The sequence below is a fragment of the Pectinophora gossypiella genome, chromosome 15 (assembly GCF_024362695.1).
Source record: "Pectinophora gossypiella chromosome 15, ilPecGoss1.1, whole genome shotgun sequence".
Classification (NCBI taxonomy): Eukaryota; Metazoa; Arthropoda; class Insecta; order Lepidoptera; family Gelechiidae; genus Pectinophora; species Pectinophora gossypiella.
The window spans coordinates 1120082-1143393 of record NC_065418.1 but is presented as its reverse complement, the minus strand read 5'-3'; the positions used below and the strand labels follow the sequence as shown (position 1 = coordinate 1143393).

General features: G+C 38.6%; 1 protein-coding gene across 5 annotated transcripts in view; it reads right to left on the bottom strand.

The window, feature by feature from the left end:
- The window catches only part of LOC126373069 (disheveled-associated activator of morphogenesis 1), a 178845-nt gene that overhangs the window by 125852 nt on the left and 29681 nt on the right, over positions 1–23312 (bottom strand). Inside the window, exons 1-2 of one of the 5 annotated variants that reach the window (XM_050019037.1) lie at positions 7024–7264; positions 420–549 (exon numbers count right to left, since the gene is read on the bottom strand). The exons of 1 other annotated variant lie outside the window; for it this stretch is intronic. In XM_050019037.1, the coding sequence (XP_049874994.1) occupies positions 420–467 (48 nt within the window). In that variant the 5' untranslated portion in view covers positions 468–549; positions 7024–7264. Of the gene's footprint in view, positions 1–419; positions 550–7023; positions 7265–23312 lie in introns of those variants that run through there. 3 more of the 5 variants (XM_050019036.1, XM_050019038.1, XM_050019039.1) reach the window with 3 other exon arrangements.

The following is a 23312-nucleotide window of genomic DNA, read 5'->3' as shown; positions in this document are numbered from 1 at the left end:
CGTGAGCATGGCACTTGCAACAGTGTCGAAATATGGGGAGTCTCATATCCCTATTTCGAACGCGATAAGACCCTGTTATTATGTGTTTTAAGGGTTCTATAGTCCGTTTATAGGCTTATTTTTCTATTTTTTTGTATATTACTTTATATTATGGGTGAATATCAAAATGTGTCAAGTTTGGTGGCGACTGTCATATAATTTTTTCGTGAAAAATTGGGGAAATTGGGAAATGAAAAATTCCTTTTTCATGTCGGAACCGAGGTTCCTTTTGGATCTTTTTCATGTCGGAACCCATTTTTTCACGAAAAAATAATATGAAATTTCGCCACCAAACTTGAAATTTTGAGATTCACCCATATATTGTTTTCTCGCGCATTACTTTACTGTAAGTGACACCTGAAAAGTTAATGTTCACTTACCACATTGATCTTCCCGAGGATATGGTCGATTTGTTCCTTGCTGCACATGATGCTGGTCGTTTACCTGGTCACATTGCACAATACACACAAACTCTATAGTTTCACTGGTTTAAGTCAAAACGTAGGATGCCTGCACAAAACCGAGAAATCTCTAGTTATAACTTCTTGTGGTGGAATGTTTCTTGAAAACCTTCGTATTAGAAATCGCTACATCAATTTCATCATAATCATTTCCATTATACTTTCGTTCTAAGTGGAGTCTTACAGAGTGTATTTTATCCCTTGTTACCTATTTTAATTATATATAGTTCATTTCAATTTAGTTTTAACGTTATCACTAGTTCTCCATTTTTTGTCCTGAACGGAGACTTAGATAGTATATACTACATCACATCACCAGCCCATTAACGTCCCCACTGCTGGGGCACGGGCCTTCCCTATGGATGGATAGGGAGATCGGGCCTTAAACCACCACGCGGGCCCACTGCGGATTGGTGGTTATTAACGACTGCTAATGCAGCCGGGACCAACGGCTTTACGTGCCTTCCGAAGCACGGAGGAGCTCGAGATGAAAACTTTTTTTTTGTGGTCACCCATCGTATGACCGACCTTTGCGAAAGTTGCTTAACTTCAACAATCGCAGACCGAGCGCGTTTACCGCTGCGCCACCGAGCTCCTCATATACTATATACCCTGTTGTTAATAAACGTACACTAAAAATGTAATGCTGACTGTGTAAAAAATTGCACCTTTTTTCTGAATATTATTATTATCATCAGATGATGATAATAATAATATTAGGGAGATCCCTAGCATTAAATCTTGTTGGGACAGGTCAGGATTTTTACAGAAGGTACTGCCTGTCTGACATTCCAACTAGTAAAGGAACACACTGACAAAGTCGAATTCAGTGGTTTAGAATCCGAGCCGGAATATAGAAATCAGAATCATTTATTCGACGTAATTATCATAGATAATTTTTGTTTTGGTTTTCCCCGAAGGGCAAGGCAGAAGGAACTATGCATATGGGCATACAGCCATGTCTTATGTATTTGTGTATGCAAACTAGGGATCACAACGTGATTTTTGTGATTTGTCTGCACCGGGATTCGACCCCGGGACCTTTGGATCGTGAGCACAACGCTCAAGCACTGGACCACGGAGGCCTGATTTTAGTTCCCTTATACCAACATTACCAATTACGATAAGCATCAACTAAAGCATTCGATACTATTGCATTGCCAACATAATTAAATATTGAGAGTGCATTGCAAAAGCAGGACCTACCTACCTGCATATTATCATAAAGCGTATGTTATTATGCGACCTAATCGAATATTGTATACATTTTTATAGATTCATATCAACAAGACAGTTAATTATAACTTGTATCCGTTATTTCTCTATCACTTTGTAATCAATACAAAGGAAAATGCTCTGTTTGTTCGTGTCATAATAAAAAGTTGTGTAAGTGAATTTATTTTGTGTTCCTTATTGCAAATGCAACTCAATTAATTAGTACGTATAGTTAGTTATACTGTCGTAAATATTACCCAACATTCAATAGATTGTGATATTCGTGATACTGTTAATTAGAAAGAAAGAAAGAAACGTTTATTACTTCCGGACACTACAGACACAGACAGACAGGTACATTACATTTAACACAGGACATAAACCACACGGAAATCAATAAGTACACAGACAAAAAAAATCCAAAACAAAAAGAAAAGCAAACCAAAATCATAAAAACAATAATAATAAAACTAAGTATCCTAAATGCAACGCACTGACGGCCCGATCATCTGCGGTGGAGTCCGGAATAAAAAGACCTCGCTCAGCATAAGTCGCGGCGTGGGCCACGACGCTGGTATTCTGCGGGCCCTGCCGAGTGAGGCCACGGACATCGCGGTATAAATTAAATGTAATTTAAACAACAGTTATTCATGTTTTGATCTCGTTGGAAATATATAAATAAATATATAAACAGCCTATACAAGTCCCAGTGCTGGGCGCAGGCCTCTCAATCAACCGGAGGGGGTATGGAGCATACTCCACCACGCTGCTACTGCTGGTTAGTGGAAATGTTTGGGCTAGCAGCCCGGGACCAACGGCTTAGCGTGCTCTCCGACGCGGAATCATGTTACTTTTACTTTCACGTGATTCAAGACAGCAATGTCTTCAACAAAGGACAGTCTCACAAAGTGTTGAGCGTTGGGCTCACGATCCGGAGGCCCGCGGTTCGAATCCCGGTGGGGATATATCACAAAAATCACTTTGTGATCCCTAGTTTGGTTAGGACATTACAGGCTGATCACCTGTTGTCCGAAAGTAAGATTAATTAATTACATTAATTATGCTACCCCCATCCATCCATAGGGAAGGCCTGTGCCCCCACTGCTGGGGACGTTAATGGGCTGGTGATGATGCTACAGAAAAAAATATCCGTCTGCGTTTTGGGAAACCACAAGCCATTGATCTCAATTACTAGTCATAAAACACCTCCATCAACCTGGAGTAGCGTGGTGGAGTATACATTGTTTGTTTTTGTATGTGGTGAAAAAACGTGAGGACACAGTGAGTGCGGTTTGTCGTAGTGAGTTTCGTGCGAGTTCAGATGGTTCCGAACATTCCGATATCAAAAACATAAACAAACGGCAAAGAAAGAGGGTAGACAGATATCTGCCCGTAGAAAATTATGGATCTACCTACTCCACTGCAATCTCATCAGTCATCCCGTGATCATGGCACTTGCAACAGTGTCGAAATATCGGGAGTCTCATATCCCCATTTAAACGCGGTAAGAACCCGTTATTATGTGCTTTAATTGTGGTGGAGTATGTTTTTTTTTATGTAACTAATATTGTAGGTTTGCTTCAGATGGCATTTATTACTTGGCCGGACAAATGAGGAGCGCTGAGTCCTCACGCAAGTGTTTCTTAAGAAATACTTCTGATAAAAAAAGAACAATTTTTGATTCCAATAGAATATCCCTCAAGACATCGCACGAAGGTTACAACAATTATGGAAATCAAAACAAATCTATTGTTCTCCTATAACAGAGAGATTTACAAATGGAATCAATTATTCCAAATGACGGCATTGCAAATTCGTGAATGACGCGCGAAAATCAATAGCCGTTGTCCAGTGGTTGAGCGTTGTGCTCACGATCCGGAGGTCCCGGGTTCGAATCCCGGTGGGGACAAATCACAAAAATCACTTTGTGATCCCCAGTTTGATAAGGACGTTGAAGACTGATTACTAGACTGTCCAGAAGTAAGATGATCCGTGCTTCGGAAGGCACGTTTAAACGTGTTTAGTCTGAAAATCAAGTTCGTTCCAAGATCGTATCCTGTATTGGGTTTTCGCTTCGCGCTTCGGAAGGTCAGACAGGCTTTTGTAAAAAACCGGACCTGTCAAATCTTCAGGTCAGGTAAGCGGACTCTGTGAAAACGGGATAATGCTTGGCAGATGATGATCGTGCAGTATAGAAGCGTCAGAGGAGTGTTACAAGTATTACTATAATAGTCTAAATCATTTCATGGCCAGTGAGCATATTATACAGGTATACTTCGCACAATAACACCAGCACAATACCAAATGCTTTCACTCGCTGATTTGCACTTTTTGCAAATGTCTGTTACTAGTATAAGTACTTCCGAATGGAAACAATTTATTCTTTACAGTTGGCTCGACCATTATAGACGGCGATACGGCTCACCACCAGTACAGTGAGGTGTCTTCAAGTCCATTTCCGACAGCAAAAAAGGCGCAAAAGTTGTGTAAAAAAAGCTTAACACCTGGGGGTTAACTGGGCACCCTCAAGCCTAGCTGTGGTCGTAAATTTTGTACCGGGTGAGAGCCCTCTGCGCTCCCCATTTGTCCGATCAAGTAGTTAATGCCTTGCGTCAAATCTACAATAAGACACGTCATAAAAACAAACCTCTTTCATCAAGCAACGGCTGTACAGTCTAGAGCAATATAATGTACCCACTTTAGGACTCTGTCGCACTAACATATTTGACTTTTAGTGAGACTTACAGTTCAATTTGTCAAAAAAGTTAATGTGACATGGTACCAACGTGTATACATATTAATGCTCGTGACCGTACCTCTGACTACCCCGGCTGAGAATATGGTATGAGCTTCTGTTTACTATTTATTATTTTCCATGCTACTGAGTCCCACTGCTGGACAAAGGTCTTCAGTTCCTACACTCAGCAGGCTATATAAGATAAGATATATTTACATAACTATTACACACATGAATATAAAATAATTGCTCAGAATTACCTACTAGAGTAACGTGTAACAAGACAATGTGCAGTCGATGGAACGGGCAGCCATAACCTATGCGCTTGCGCCACAACGATCACGCATGCGCGGCGGTTACACTAACCACAGGCGTGTAAGATGCGGTAAATAACGAGCTGGGATTGTTTTCTTGCCAATTTTTTTTTTTTTTTTTTTTTTTTAGAGTTGGAAGAGGAAGTCCTAGGTACATAACGCGATCAAATCCAGGAGGTTTTGTAGAAAGCCCTGGTCAAAAGTACTTTAAACTGGGGAGTATGAAGACTTTGATGATAAGCGAAAGTTGTATGCCAGGATCGTAGTAAGTAATCTAACTTAACCTATCCCAACGGTTAATAGGATCATCCATCATGCATAAGTTAAGTATGTACTTATGTAAATTTTTTTTAAAACCTAACCTAAAATGAGCTGGTGTCCCCTTCAAATGTCAAGTTGAAAGGTCACGTTGGGAGTTGCTTGTGTAGAACCATACATACATAAACTCACGCCAATATCCCACCGGGGTAAGCAGAGCCTAAAGAATTAGAAACCAGACATCACTGGTGATAACTTTTATCTGCGACAATGCTTATGACAGCCCACATACATAGCTGGCGAAGAGTGGGTGCATATACTATACACATTGCCTACCCCTTTTGGGATACAGACGTGATGCTTTGTCGAGTTAAATTGTTTACGAAATTCTTAATTTTCACGGAACCCACTTTATGAATCGCTTGTATAAATCACTATATAAAGTATTAACCACACGATATAGTGACCAACACGCAACGAAACGCATTCTGCAGCTTCACACGTCGACATAAAGGTGAACGTGAGGATAAGTACGCGGCGCGGGCGCGCAGTGATGTGCCGACTTTGGGAACGTCCCGGGAACTTATGTCATCATCAGCCCATTAACGTCCCCACTGCTGGGGCACGGGCATTCCCTATGGATGGATGGATAGGGAGAACGGGCCTTAAACCACCACGCGAGCCCAGTGCAAATTGGTGGTTATTAACGACTGCTAATGCAGCCGGGACCAACGGCTTAACGTGCCTTCCGAAGCACGGCCCTTCGTGCCCCTGCTCGAGATGAAAACTTTTTTTTGTGGTCATCCATCCTATGACCGGCCTTTGCGAAAGTTGCTTAACTTCAACAATCGCAGACCGAGCGCGTTTACCGCTGCGCCACCGAGCTCCTCGTAATCTTATTAGTCCATCACAATAGATCGAGCACTAACTGGGTAAATTACCCGTAAATGTAGAGGGTAGATGGACATGTTGTTGTCCGGGTCACCGGACGAACGATTACCGTCAAAGTAAAGTGCATTCGTTTGTGACAACTTCCTTGAAGCTTTTATAGGTTACCTACCTACTTAATGATTTAGTTTCGAAAAAGGTTATAAATTTATTTTAATTAATTAATTAATTCAAATTCAAAAATATCTTTATTCAGTAGGTAACATAGTTACACTTTGAATCGTCAATTTTTGCATAACGAACGTCTCATCCGCCTATAACTACTGCAGTTTCATCACATATGTTTTATATTCTTTATTTCCAATTGAGGTACCTAGCATTTGCAATGCATTTTCGAAGGTATGTGACCTAACCCGTATTGGGCAGGTTATCCCTTCGCGGGTTAGTTCAGACAGGCAGTCGCTTCTGTAAAAAACCGGACCTGTCAAATCTTAATTTTAGGTTAAGTGGACCCTGAAAAAACGGGATAATGCTAGGAAGATGATGATGATTTGAGGTACCTACTTATGAAGAAAGTATCTATGGTATTTACTTTGGAATTCAAAAGCTTAAACGGATATAAATTACTGATAGTTATAGTAAAATCAAAAAGTTCAACAGTAGTTGTGTAAGCTGAAGATTTTTATAAAGAAGTAAGTATAAACAAAAATATTTAATGGGTATTTTACATATTTTTAAAATAATAAGGACTGAAAATATATTAAAATAGATATTAACTGTTAAAATCACAAGAAATACCTACGTATAGGCATTATATACTCATAGGTAGATAGGTATACCTAGCTACTCTTTAAAGTTTCCCAAATTTTCAAGATAAGGGAATCCTCACCAAACGATCTTTGTTTTATGCATACACAATGATTACAAATAAAAGTTTATCCCGGTGGTAAACAGGCGTGAATTTATGTTACTTATGTGTGGGCAATAAAGTTAATTTACATTTTGTATTTGTAAAAAATAATTTCACGGAACCCTGATGACTATGCCACGGAACCTGTAGGTTCCACGGAACCTAATTTGGAAGTCGCTGTTCTAAAGTATAATTTCATACTTTGGAAATCCACATAAATAGGTACAATACCCGCATTTGCAAATTCTCATAAAGCACAATCCAGACCACAAGAAGATTATAACTGTCACAACACAAACACTGTCCCACTGGGCATTGAATCCGGTACTTTTGAATTCGGAACCGATCTCGCGTCTAACTTCGATTCAATCTTGGTCGAGTGGATCGATTAGGCGCGCGCATGTCGACCGACGGCGTGCGTCCGCGCAGAAAGGCGACAGGTGACTGAGCGCGCCGAACGAAAGTCCAAAGCGAGTTTGTGGTGTTTAAAATCGATTTTTCAATGGTGTATTCTTTATTGCACAGTGGGCACTGCAGTTGCAGGAAAAAATATAAAGGATTTATAATTTAAGTACTGAGGAAAAGATGGCCTTAGATACAGAATTATAAATCAAACGACCTCTAGGTATGTATTTATAAGTTGCTTTACACTAATTAGGTATTACGTTACTTAATATATTTTACGTTTAATTTCATTATTACTTCTTTTTTTTCTATTTTTGTTGTCCTCTCTTGACCATGACTTTCTGGAGGTGGAGGCCTGGAGTCCTTGAGTCACAAGTTTAGGCTCCAGCGTCTACAAATACGACCATGGGCCTGTTTAATAAAACTTACAATTGTAAATTACAATGACAATTTGATGTACATTGCGAAGTGTGTGATTACGAATATTTTGCAGTTTCATATTAGCTACGTAATGAACATCAAATTGTCGTTGTAATTTACAATTGTAAGTTTTATTAAACAGGCCCCATGTATTTTTGTAGAGGAATTAAAAATAACGCTAGGGAGATGGTGATGGTCATTTTTCGGATAGTGATGGTCCAAAAATGACCAATGTTAGTTTACCAAATCAACGGCGCAAATTATTATCTACCTACTAAGGCACAGGAATCACATTGTACGATAGACCGCCGACATGTACACAAACGAGTTCATTTTATGCGCACGCGCATCGAAGTAGGCGACGATGTCACGCGCAGGGAAAATAGCTGCGTCGACGTTACTCACCAAAAGGCCTCACGCGCTGAATGCAAACTGCTTGGTATACTGACCTGTAAATAAAAAAATAAGGTCAGGTAAATTATATCGATATCGTGTGAAATCGATTAGATCGTCGGTTTTTTTACTGCTGATCTATGCCTTTTGCGTTCTAGCATGGTACGCAGGACAGCTTAGAACATTACATTTTCTCAGTCTGTCTCTTTCGCACTATACTGTAGTCTATCTTTCTGTTCTGTTGTCATGCGCAATTAGCATAAGTGTCTATCTATGTATTTTTATTACCAAAATTGTATCATATCAGTAGTATCATAACTTCTTCTTCTTATCGTGTGGGTTGTGAGGTGGAATACCAACCTCATCAATCCTGGTGTCAGGATTATTATTGAGCCGCCAAAGGTTCCTGACATGGCTCATGTAACGACTACATACTCATAACTTAATAATGTATCATCATATATCACCTATTGATATCTCGTTTTCACAGGGTCCGTTTACTTAACCTCAAATTTGACAGGTCCGGTTTTTTACAGAAGCGACTGCCTGTCTGACCTTCCAACTGATACAAGTTAAGTCACACAGCTCCGAAACGCATTTCTTGAGAATGTGAGTTTCTTCCTTCACCGTTGAGCTCGTGATAGTCATTTATGATCCAAACATGAACTTAACACTTCGAACGCCAGACTAAAAATCGTGGTCTAGCCGAGTGACTTGCGAAACAGATCTCCGAAAATAATGAATCAATCGCTTTTTCCTTAAACGGTCTATTATACATATATACATACATAAACTCACGCCCATGTTCCCCGAAGGGGTGGACAGAGATAATCAGACACAGACACAAATAATCAGAAGACTATTTGCAGCCACTTTTGATACATAGTCCTAAGATGGATAATGATACCGTATGGTGATAGGGGATCAGCCTATCGCCCATATAGATAGCGGTCTATTATAATTTTAGTTATTTCCAGACAATATTCGCAAAAAGTCTTTGTGATTTTTGGACAATTCTCTCATTTTTGGTTTGGCCCCAGGGGCAAGTAGATTGTAGGACACGTGGTGTCCATCATGGCGTTCAATGTGTTAATGGTGCATGGAAACAAATATTATTTATTTATTTATTATTACATTTATAGGTAGGGTAGTTCAGGAGAGTTCCTCTTACCTAATTTTTAAGAAGAGAGTCAAAGAGCACTTTTTATCCATAGAGTATTCGTAGTCTAAGTATATTGTTATATATATTATATATAATAGGTATGTATGTAGGTATAGTATATTTTATATGTGTATATATTTATAGAGGCTTAGGCATATGTTTGTGTATATATATTTTTTTAAACGGTTTTATATGTAGATATAATTATTATAATGTATTTAATATATTGCACCTCTTTTTATTCTTCCGCAGTTACTCTCATACTATCTCTGGGTTGGCTGGAAGAGATCTCTCTTGGAGATAAGTCCACCCTTGTGAACGTCCATTTCTTGTTTGTGATGTAACTAGTTGTTAAGTGCAATAAAGTATATTATTTATTTCAGATTGTACTCCATATTATTGTTAGTAAGAAAAAAGGCGCTTATAAACTATGTTAGTAAAGTAACACTTGGTAATATCTATTTTTCGTAGGCACGAGAATTAGACATAATAAGTACCTTCATCCAGGGTACTACGATAGGGCAGTCAACCCTCTCGGTTAACGCGCTCAGGTACATAGGTAGATAGGTATATTAAACGACATTTCATTTTTATCAAAAAAATACTGTGATTTGTGTCTTTCGTATCTTATTTTCACACGATATTATTTTGGAGACTGATGGGTGACTGATAAGAGAAGCAGTCAATCAAGATAATGATAACAGGTTTACATGTTTACGATAACAGTCGCGTCACAGACTATTTGAAGAATAGTTAAAAACATATCTTTATAAAAAAGTAAATAACGGTCTCCGTGGTCCAGTGTGGAACCCCAGTAGGGACATATCGTCGCTAACGTCACTTTCCGGCCAAGTAGTTAACGCCATCTGCGGCAATTCTACCATAACGTAACATAACCAGCCTATATACGTCCCACTGCTGGGCACAGGCCTCCCCTCAATCAACCGGAGGGGGTATGGAGCATACTCCACCACGCTGCTCCAATGCGGGTTGGTGGAGGTGTTTTTACGGCTAATAGCCGGGACCAACGGCTTAATGTGCCCTCCGAAGCACGGAATCATCTTACTTACCATACTCAAACCAAAAGTCACGTCAAAAAAAAACTGACTGAAAAGAAAAAGTAACTGATTTTTTTGGCGAATCTGACAATAAAAAAGGAAAACAGTCGACTAGTAACCACCATATCTGTGGCTGGAAGTCTCCAATAACTCATCGGTCTGCCTATCCCAATAGGCAGCATAAGCGTGAAGGTTTCCGTGTGAACTGTTAAAGTAATTTAATAAAAACAGTCGGTGTTTGGTTTAATAATAATTGTTTTAGTGGAAATTTGATATGATGTTGTTGTCTTTTTTTTTGTGTGTGGCGTCCTTTCATAATAAACTATTTCTATTCTATTTTAATTTCGTGTAATGGAACCTTATTCCCTACAAGCCCTATAACGAGTGTAATATGCATGCCGTTGCACTATATGGCCGGCCATATAGGTCACAAGTGGGTTATGGGGGCACGAATCACGCGCCGGTGTCACGCCCGGTGCACCCATGATGCGCGTAGGCATCGGTGAGACGGGAATTAGAGATGCTAGATGGAACGTCTTAGAACTATATTTTTTTGCTCGCTTGAAGATTTTTTTCGAGGAATGCAAAACCAAACTAACGTGAAACCAAAATATAACAACAAAAAACATAACATAGCATCACGCCTATATCCGAAAAGGGGTAGACAGAAATTGTTATCTATGAAATTAAAAGGTTAAACTAAGATAAATCTGTGAGGAACGTAGCTTCGAAAGTCCGTCATTGACATTTTCTTCTAGAATAAAAAAAAAAAACAATAAATTAAGGTCAAGTCCCACGCATTCTTTTTTTTTTACTATACCTTCTGTACAACGAAGAAGTTAGTTAGATAGTTTAAAATTTGTAATTCTTACTGAGGTGGGTATTATCTTTAACTCTTTGTTTTATAACCTGCCGTAAATAAAGATGGTGTGTCGACATTATGGTCGTCGCTGCATGGCATCGTGTTATTGTTACGAAGACATTCTAGCAATATTTAATAGTGCTCTATTTAACATACTAAAAGGAGGAAGATGTTCGTGGATAGAACGGTAACACTCCAAATAACATATACATATACCTACAGGGTGTTAGTGACATCGTAACGAAAACTTTGAGGGATGATTCAGGCCATGATTCTGAGTTGATGATTGAACAAAACATAATTTTAAAAACAGTAAAATTTTCATGAATTTTCCGACACGAAAATCTACTTGATATCAACTCAGAATCATGGTCCGAATCATCCCCCTAAGTACTAGTTACGGTGTCACTAACACCCGTACCTACTTGTATGGCTAGCGTACGTACTTGTACGGGGTATAAGTGACATCGTAACGAATACTGAGAGGGATAATTCAGCTCATTTTTGTGATTTAATATCAAGTGAAAATAATTTTAAATAAAACCATGAATTTTGCGACGAAAAATTCAACTTGATATTAACAGAATCATGGTCTGAATCATCCCCCTCAATATTCGTTACAATGACACTAACACCCTGTATAGAGACACCACATAACAAAAAAAAAAAAAAAAACACGGAATAACAAATGACTACGTAGTATTCTTCTTCTTATCATGTGGGTTGTGAGGTGGAATACCAACCTCATCAACCTTGGTGTCAGGGTTATTATTGAGCCGCCAAAGGCCCCTGACATGGCTCATTATTTATTCTATGTTTTCATGTACGAGCTGGCCCCGAGATTCGAACCCGCGACCTTACTATAGCACACGTTCTCTAAACTATCACGCCTTCGTATTTATTTACAGAACCTGTCTCTAACGAAAGGTAATCTTCCTTCCTGTATAAAAACTCTTCGACGAACAATGCAGAGGTATTGTCTTTGGTCCCTGCTTGTTGTTCCGTTAATTTATTAAGGCTTCCTTGCATTGTTGAGCGGACTATCGGCTGTAGTACTTGTATATACTTAGCATAATTAATATCGGCCTCTACGGTCCAGCGGTTGAGCGTTGGGCTCACGATCCGGAGGCCCCGGGTTTGAAACCCAGTGGGGACGGACATCTCACAAAAATCACTTTGTAATACCTGGTTTGGTTAGGATATTACAGGCTAAGATGATTCGTGCTTGGGAAGGCACGTTAAGGCATTGGTTACTATACTGATGTAAGTATGGAGACGTTACATGAGTCAGGAGGCTCAATAATAACTCTGACACCAGGGTAGATGGGGCTGGTAATCCACCTCACAACCCACAAGATAAGAAGAAAATAATTAATAAGACGCGTTGGAAGAACTTTCAGAGCAAATTCGATTATTCTTATTTCTGATTATAATATAATATTTTTGATGTAACTTATTATATATTTGGTTCACACAGGGTTAACTACTTGGCCGGACAAATGACGACCGCTGAGTTCCTTCATCCGGTAATATATAATGATACACTTACCTCACTAACCATTAGCACTTTAAATCCTAGTTAAGTAATAGCAAGTTCTTGATTTGAAGGCAATAGTTAAGTACAGATCAAACTTGCATTTATGTTAAGTTACTTGCGGTTGCGCATTAAGCGCAGGAAACGCTCCACCTTGAAACATTGTTCGAGATATACATATCCACTATCTTTGTGTTACAACCTTGTTTAAGACTTCTACTGACATAAAAACAGAATCACGCCTGTATACCCGAAGAGACATATGTCGTGATTTTTAAATTTAAGTAGTTATTTTTATTTTTACTGGCAACACTACCCGTCGTTCATTCGTAATCAAATATTTTGACTCTACCAATCACAAGCCACCACTTTCCCGCCGTTGTGGTGGACCGCTCGAATGCTTCGTTTTTGAGCCGAGCAGTCAGTAGGGCAGTCTTGGGCTAGTCTTCACTAAGTTAAGTTGTTTAAGAGGTACTGTAACTAGTGCAATTTAACAGTAATAAATTTGTTATAAGTAACTGAGATTTTATTTACTTTACATATTATTACTAGCGAAGGCAATCCCGACTCGGGATTGCAAATTTGAGATCCCGCGGGATTGAAAATATCAATCCCGCGATCGAATTTATGTTATCAGTAGGTACCTAACGGCCTCGATTCCTGTAGACACCTCCTAATTTTACTTTAAGTTATACCTGTCATTTTCTTATCCGCCGAAAAGGAAAGGGATGGATGATTGACAGCTCTTAATTTTAGGAAGAATGAGTAAATGAATGAATAACCCGGGCGAATCAAAACCGTATCTCACTGGTATGCAAACCGTTTGACATGTGCTGTCAACGTAATTCTGTCGGGTTATTGGCCAATGTAAAATTTTTAGACGGTTATTTTAGATTTGTGCTTAAAATTGACGTGTGTTCCATAAATTTTATGCTTGTCGATTACCCGTTCCTTTTTTTTCGGCGGATAAGAAAATGACAGGTATAACTTAAAATAAAATTAGATGGTGTTTACAGGAATTAGCACCAATAATGAGTTCCGTTATTTTTAATCGAAACTTTACTGTAGAAGCGGTTTTTCAGCGATAAAGTTAAAAAATCAATAATTTACCGCTAGGTACAGTGGTGTATCTATATACGGAGTATGTATTTATTAGTATGTGTGTAAGTCATTGTGGTCTTGTGGTTAACTGGCTTGCTTCTCAAACGGGAGCGCAGGTTCGACCCTCGGGCTTCGGAATTGCACCAATGAGTTATTAAATTATCTTAAGTGCAGTTTTCCAGTTTAGTCGGCGATACGGCTCACTGCCTAACTCTCTCTCTTGGTCGGTCCCTCATATCTGAGGATCGTGGTCAGCATCAGGGTTGCACCTGGAGCGTATGATCTGCCTCCACCGGTTCCTGTCCAGCGCTTCCCTTACTACTGTGTAGAACTTGATGACGACGCGTCTTTCACTTGATCAGCCCATCTAGTGGGTGAACGACCACGCGATCTTTTGCCTTCAGTGTTCCCAACCACAATCAGCTTCTCCAAACTGTCATCACCTCTGCGCCTAACACGTTGGTCTAACAGAAAGCTCGGTGAGGTGTGGGTACTTAGTTCATCATGCGATGGATGTACCTCTGACTACCCCAATTGCAATGTACATACAGGATGTTAGTAACATAAAAATGCTAGGTATGAAATGTGTTTCTCTAGTTATCATATAACTTGTAATGTATACCTACAACGATTTAAAAGAACTGTTGCTGTTGCAGTTTCTTGTCATTTCTTCTCCTCAGCCATAACACCTTGCGAAATGTAGATTCAAAAGTGTTAAATTTACCTTCAACAAATTTATCTATGATTATTACGTTGAATAACAGATTCTAATTTCTGATTTTCTTAGCGGCTTACGGCCATTTAAGACTAAAGTAAGACCCAGAGGGGGTGAGGTAGGGTCCGATATGAATTGGTGCGGTGCGGAGAGTGTCTATTCATTATACAGTATTATTATTTATTCTATCATCATCATCACCAGCCCATTAACGTCCCCACTGTTGGGGCACGGGCCTTCCCTATCCATTCGGATAGGGAGATCGGGTCTTAAACCACCACGCGGGTCCAGTGCGGATTGGTGGTTATTAACGACTGCTAATGCAGCAGGGACCAACGGCTTAACGTGCCTTCCGAAGCACGGAGGAGCTCGAGATGAAAACTTTTTTTTTGTGGTCACCCATCCTATGACCGGCCTTTGCGAAAGTTGCTTAACTTCAACAATCGCAGACCGAGCGCGTTTACCGCTGCGCCATCGAGCTCCTCTATTCTTTATTCTATACCCAGACGAAACCAAGTTGAGACGGTCTATATTAAACAGCCTATATTTCTCTGACATCACAGCTGTGTGCCATAAACAAGCACACACTCTCACGCATCCTAAAAGTTCTGAAATGGTGAACTTTTTCTTCCGGGGACTATTTTGGTATTTGGGTATAAATAAAGACAGGTTCGTTCGGGCGAATACGCACTGGGTTGACTATACAATGGTGATTTCAGCTACACACTAATTTAATTTTACGTTATACCCGTCACATTCTTATCCGCCGAAAAGGAAAGGGACGGAAGAGTGAGAACTGTTTATTTTAAAATTAATTGAGTTACCAATGAGGGATTTTCCAGGCTGCTTTCACCAAAAATAATATAGATGGCGTTGTACGGTCACGAGCATTAGCTCGTAAATACACTTTGGTACCATGTCACATTAACTTTTTTGACAAATTGAACTGTAAGTCTCACTAAATGTCAAATATGTTAGTGCGATAGAGTCCTAAAGTGGGTACATTATATTGCTCATGATTGTACAGCTTTAACGTGACGATTACCTATTTTCATGGGTACTGACATAATTAAAGCACATAATAACGGGTTCTTACCGCGTTTAAATGGGGATATGAGACTCCCGATATTTCGACACTGTTTAAAGTGCCATGATCACGGGATGACTGATAAGATTCCCTGATTTAAACGCGGTTAGAACCCGTTATTATGTGTTTTAATTATGTATTCCTCTTCCATTCATTTCTGACATGATTCCCATATTCGAATAGCAGAGGTTAATGTTTTAAAAACCGACAGACAGATTGTGTCCTTTCTAATAACATGTAAACCATTAACATTCAAACCATTATAGAGGTTATATTTGTTTCGATAGAATATTTTTAAGTCTTAATAGTTTAACATTTAGTATCAAATTCTAGAGGCAATTAGTGATAAGTGCTTAAGACACAAACATCGTTTAAGGTTTAATTATATCTTAAATGGTGTTTTGATTGCTAGCACGTTGATAAAAGATTTCGTAGTCATTTTATACCGACGTCCTCTGGGCGATAATTTGACTCATACATTAAAAACACACGCCCGCAATCCTTAATGGGTAGGACAGAGCCACAAGTAATAAGTAATCAGTGCATTATATGACATTTACGCCGTTACTATTAAGTAGGATTAAACACTCCCATTTCTTCAGTCATCTCATCATAAATAGCACTTGAAACAGTGTCGAAATATCAAAAACTAAATATTATGTTCATTTTTTTTTAATTATTAGGTCATTGAAGAACCCTACATGGAAGAGGCCTACGTCCAAAATTGGATATGAGTTTAGGCTGATATAGATAGATAGAGGTCATTGTAATAAGTAAGTACCATCACTAAAGCCTGCCCAAGTTCCCTAAGTTCATCCGAGGAAAATGCGATATTCTTTTTTTTGTTCGTATAACAAGTTTCCATCAGGAATAGAACCTACGACCTCGAGAGCTCATCGCTCTAGCCACTAGACAACGGAAGCCGTTAACTGAGGGCTAGCCAGCCAGAACGCACTACCGTCTGCGCAGGCGCCACTTTCGCCGCGCATTCCGATCTCAACCTGCAACCTGATTGCTATTTATAAGTTTAAATGCTCTTTTATTGCAATCGCAGCATTTAAAATGCAACTTAATTGCAAGATATGAGACTGTTTATCATTACTTAATTTGTTGAAGTCGTAAAATTTCGCAAGAAATGAGGATGATTTGTGTGCAAGCTGTGCGTTTATGGAACTCCTTACCTGCTTCCATCAGAGTCGCTAACTCTCTTCAGAGCTTCAAAAACCAGTTGCGAGCTCATTTTGAATCCTTATGCGGATATTCTTAGGATATTACCATTATGTATGATGTATTTTATTTATTTCAATACTTGTTTTGTATGTGTGTCTATTATTTATTATTATAGTTTTCTCAGATTATGGTTAGATATAATTTTAGTAAATATGGATTATATTATATAGAGTATTTATTAATATATGTACGTATAGTATAGAGTATTTATTATATTAACTTTAGTTTTACTTTTAGGTATTTATTTTTTATTGCACCATCCCGCATCCAAGTTGTTTGTAAATGTTTGTTTCCTTTTGGTGGTTGCCTGGAAGAAATTGCTCTAGAGCAATAAGGCCGCCCAAAACAATTTGGGCGGCGGAATACAGTACAACTGTATTCATGTGTTATGTCTGATTGCTGAAATTTTAGTTTTGTGCAATATACATATATATAGTATATTTGATTTGATTTGATGATTTAGAGATAAGAAGATGAATAGGTAATCATCATCACCCTGGGATTGGAGCTCTCTCCAATCGCTCAGGATAGGAAGAAGTGAAAGCTCAGAGAGCAAGGTCTTTGCCCAGCAGTGGGACAATACAGGCTAGTAAAAAAAAACATACTTAGGTACATATCTTTATGTACTAAATAGGTACAAACAGGCATCGACATCTAGCAATAACTTGTTATTTCTACACTATTGTTAAGAAATGGAATAACCTGCGATTGTCTGTGATTTCCTCTCTCTCTCTCTCTCTCACTACAATCTTGGAACGTTCCCAACTAGAGGCACTTACTTCTCTTTCTTCTATCGTGAGGGTTGTGACCAGCACTCTCATTGATTTATTAGTTATGGCCTTACATGGAACAGATTAAAGAGAAGGCGAAAGTCGTGTCTTATAAGGAAATGAAGGAATTGGCTTTTGATAAACAAGAATGGAGAATGCTACACCGACAAGAGCGTGGCTCTTAAATTAGTGAAGATGATGATATGGATTTAAAACACATCTCCTTACCGTATTATTTAAGATTTCGCAGATTGTCGGACTAGTGGCCTATCAGTGATCCGCCTGAATGACGTCTATGACGTGACTGTTTGATCCAGGGCCGCATTTAGACTTTATAGCCCCTTAGGCTACACCCTGGACACTTCATACAAAAAACCTCGTTTTACACAAATACACATTGCCAATATCGTATACGCGCAACTGTGTGTGTGACGTTTGAGGGTTGCCAACTACAATATCTAATTTAATTAGCATTATTTACTTACATAGACTTACTAATTACTACTAGGTACTACACTTACTAATTCAAATTTTCGAACAGTCTGAACAGGTTTCTTAAGTTCACAATATAAACTCGCACAGACAAACCAAAGAATTGGTTTTGTGGAGTTTTTATTTTACCAACAAATGTTTCTTTATGAAAAAAATACATTTTACTTACCTACTTACTTACTAAAATAATAGGCATTACACTTCAGTTAAGAATCTGAACAAATTAATGGCATTTCAATTATATTCATTTAGCCTAGGTACAATTTTATTGCAAATTATTAGCATATTTTAATAAAAAAATCACCATGGAAATAAAGACGCCGTGCGTGTGGAATGGCGGCGCGAGCAATTACTATCAGATCAAATATTCGAATCAAAGAAAAATCGTCGGGGTCCAATTTCAAAATTCGAACGTATAAAATACACAGATATAAATTAAGAACAACGATCCGCGGGCAGCCCTAACGATTGAAGACTAAAGTAAGACCCAGCGGGGGTACACCTAACTCAGCCGCTGGTGGGGAGCGGAGAGTTGCCGTTCTATACGTAGTTTCATATATTGCGGTGGTGGCCCCTAAGCTACAACCTACGTACCCTATGCTTGAATGCGGCCCTGGTTTGATCTGAAGGCGAAAGTGATCTAATGGCCAGCTGTCCGTCTCAGCCGCATGTGAGTGCTCTCGTGAGGTAAGACGATTACTTAATGCGATATAGATAAACAACAGCTTGGTAATATGACGAAGTTTTTTTTTATAAGTATATAATTATAGGTTCGCGCTTGACCATAATCTCACGTGATGGTAAGGAGGGACTTTCCAGGCAACGATTCCCAAAAAGAATATAGATGGCGCTGTACAGATTTGCCTTCGTTTAACCGTCTACATACATACATACATACATAAACTCACGCCCGTAATCCCAAATGGGGTGGGCAGAGCCACAAGTAATCAAAGACAACTTGCAGCCACTGTTGACCAGTGTGTGTGTGTTGTGTGTGTGTGTTGTGTGTGTGTTGTTGACTGTGTTGTTGAGTGTTGTTGTTGTTGTTGTTTAACCGTCTAATTTCATGGATAACAGACATGCATCTTTTATCTTTGTTACTACACCCAGGCGTAACATATCTTCTATCCATTATTATTCTGATCAAAATAAGAAGATATTTTTTTTGACGTGACTTATTGTAGATATGCAGGCCGGACAAATGGGGAACGCTGAGGGCTCTCACCCGGTACAACATTTAAGACAACAGGCCTGAGGGTGCCCAGCGGGGCGCGAACCTCGGCTCAAGGCGTCGTCTGAGAGGAAGAATATTTGAAAGAATTAATCGAACCTGGTGGGTCGATAGCGATAAGTGCTGAATGAGGGAAATCGTCGATGAAAATAAGGAGAAGCAACATGGGTAGTAACATAATTCTAACTTTATTTAGAGAATTTCATAATTTATCTTGCACCTAGTACACGACCCAAATGACCATCATGTTAGAGCGCATACAATCTGTCTGTCTCACCTATAAGTAACGTTTTAAAATACAAAAAAAACATTCAAGTTATGCGCAAAGCACATAGGCATTATCACTGCAATTAAAATCTGTATCAATAAATCATATTTCAATGAGGAAGTATTTTAAATACTCAGAAAGGTACATTAAAAAATAATTATACCACCAACCGTATCAATCTTGAAACTTAGTATCTGGGGGCACGGGAGTGCCACCGCCAAGACGAGCAAAGCGAAGCGCAAGGGCAGGGCCGTTTCGCTACCATCACATAAAAAACTACTTCGGCAACAAATTTATTGATTGTTCATTGCCATTCTGGTAAATAGTTCTTTTAGTATCGAAACGGATAAGCACCATATTTTTACCTAACATGTAGAGTGTGGCTTAGCTGTTTCGCTACAAATTAACATCACATGAGCGTAAGGCGAAAATAAAAATTTTATGTCTTCACCATGAGCAACTTTACTGACTGTTCATTGCCATTCTGTTTTTATAGTTCTTGTAGGAACGAAACGGACCAGTTATAGTTATAGTTATGGCGTATTTGTTAGAAGATTGGCTCTAATCGAGATCTGGGGGGTTAAAATGGCCACATACAAACAATTCATCTAAAAAAAGCAATAATGTTATTTGACATTTGTTTGCATTGCGCACCTACTTTTATATGCGCAAATGTCAAATTGCAATATTGCTGTTTTAGATGAATTGCTTCGATATGGCCTTTTAACCCCCCTGATAACTTGTTGACATTGTGATCGATATGATCTAGTCTTGGCTTAATTTTACATGAGAATGTTTTTGTTGGGATATTATATACTAGTTCGACCTCAAGTGTCCACTTGATGTATCGTTAGCTAATCGCCATAATTACCTCTGATGTTAACACCAGATTAATTTAACAAATATCTTTGTAGATTATTTTGTGAATGTACTGTCACCCGGCTGATATTATAATTAATCACATATTTGCATTTTTTTATTGACTTGACATTTTTTCAATTTGTAGCGTTATTAAAATAGCATAGTGCGTAGTTCAGCTGTCAGTATAGTAATTCTAAACTATATAGTAATAAGTAAATTCATATTTCTTTATTTTTAATTTATTCTGCTTTAATTTCATATTTTATTCATATTTGTTAGTAATAGGTAAATAGAGACTGCTTTGCTAATTTAATTACTAATTTGTAGATGCTATGTACACTATAATTGTCATATATATGTTGTGGCCAGATCATAGAATTGATCATTTCATGATGTGCTCGATCATTTCATGAAATGGTCATATTTCATGAAATAGAATATCATTCGTTGGCCACATCATGATGTAGTTTGGCCAGATCAATGAACACAAAACGTTTAACGACATGAGCAACTAAATGCATGATTACTTCATGATATGGCCAAACGTTGGCAATCATATCGTAAAATTAGTAACATTATCCACCGATAGTGGCGCTGGTGTCGATTATATTTAAAATTTGATTGATATTATATAATCGATGAATCAATGTTATCGTTCAATTTTCCATATCGAATAGGTACATTATTTTGAACCTAAGAAATGAATCGACTATTCACATTTTTATTACATCACATAGCATGGACACCGCCTACATTAACGATATGGCCAAACGTTGATTGATATATCATTAAACGTTGACGTTTCAACGATATGGTCAACTTAAGTTGGCCATTTCATGAAATATGACCATTTCATGAAATGGTCGACCACATCATGAAGTGATCAATTTTACGATCTGGCCGCGACATATACTTATAAGTCTTAATTTTAGTAATTGTCTTAGTTGTTAGTGTTTTATATTATATTAGTACTTAATAAATAAATAAATAGATAGTACCCTATCTTAGTCGGCCTCTTTCGCACTAGACTGTACTTTATATTTCTGTCCCACTGCTGGGCACAGACTAGACTCATCCTTCGAAGTGGAGATTAAGGAACCACTAATTGCTTACATTGGTTTATATTGAAATTAAAAAAAAAACCGCAATCGTTTAACAAGTAACCTACAAGTGAGAAGTGAATTTATGTATGTATGTTTATGTGTTACGAGTCTTTCGTTTAATATAAGTTAAGTGCAATTTTCACTAACACAGCTCGACCATTATAGACGGCGATACGGCTCACCACCCATAACGTTGGTCTAACAGAAAGCTTGGTGAGATGTTGTTAGGTACTTATTTAGGTAACCCAATGAGAGATTTCCCATGTTACGTTCACCAAAAACAAAATAGATGGCGTTGTAGGTACAGTTTTAACGTGATATATACCTATTTTCTCATTACTCTGGTATCAACATAACATAATTTTACTCCAAACATCACATAACATAATCACTCTAAAATACAATGTAATGGCAGAAGCATATAATATTTACCGGGTGAGAGCCTTCAGCGCTCCCCATTTGTCCGGCCAAATAGTTAATGCCATCTGCGGCAAATCTACAATAGGCCCCGTCAAAAAAACAAAAAGCATATAATATAAAAATAATTATTGCTTGATATTTGGATCACATTATGTTGCTACCTATATTGCTTCTCATTATTTTGGTCAGAATAATAATGGGTAGAAGGTGTAATTGTCCTGGGTGTAATAACAAGGGTCATCATATATACCCAAAAACGAAGATAAAAGATGCATATTATGTCTGTTATCCATGAAATTAGAAGTTTAAACGAAGGAAGATATGTACAGCGCCATCTATATTGTTTTTGAGGAACGTAGTGTGGAAAGTAAGCCGACATGACGTCACATTTTAATTTAGGTATAAGTTTCTGTGTTCGTTTTTCATGTTTCTATATAGAAAATATTTCGTATGTGCGTTGATTTCTGATGTGATGTCATTCATCATCATCATCATCAGCCCATAAACGTCCCCACTGCTGGGGCACGGGCCTTCCCTATGGATGGATAGGGAGATCGGGCCTTAAACCACCACGCGGGCCCAGTGCGGATTGGTGGTTATTAACGACTGCTAATGCAGCCGGGACCAACGGCTTAACGTGCCTTCCGAAGCACGGAGGAGCTCGAGATGAAAACTTTTTTTTTTGTGGTCACCCATCCTATGACCGGCCTCTGCGAAAGTTGCTTTACTTCAACAATCGCGGACCGAGCGCGTTTACCGCTGCGCTATCGAGCTCCTCAATGTCATTATAATGTATATATATATGTAATCCGTGTCTGTGGTGTCCTAAATAATAAATGTTTCTTTCTTTCTTTCTAAAGTCCCTCATTGAAATATAGTCGTGAACTTATGTTTATGTTAATAACGAACACAGGCTCTCGGGAATTCGAGAATTAATATAAATATTATGAAACAAAGTTTACTTATCAACTTATTACTTACAATGAATGAACTGGAAAGAAAACCGAACGAAAATATTTACCATATTAAAACTTAAATATTGTTCCAAATTCGCATGAATGACGCGGCAACGAAGGTATTTTCACGTGACTTGCTTTAGTTTTGCCGCAAATGGCATTAATTACTTAGCAAGACGCATATATACAACTTTCAACACACCACTGTTGGATCGTCGATCCCTAGTCACACTACCGACTTGTGGCTAGCGGGGTACTATACTCTGTTCGGTACCCCGAAAACATCCTTTGGCGGCAGCACACCCTCGCCGCCAAACCGGCTTAAGTCTGGAGCTGCAGTTTATTTTGAACTTGTGGCTTTAACTACTTGGCCAGACACATGGGGAGCGCTGAGGGCTCTCACCGGGTTATTTAAGCAGTAC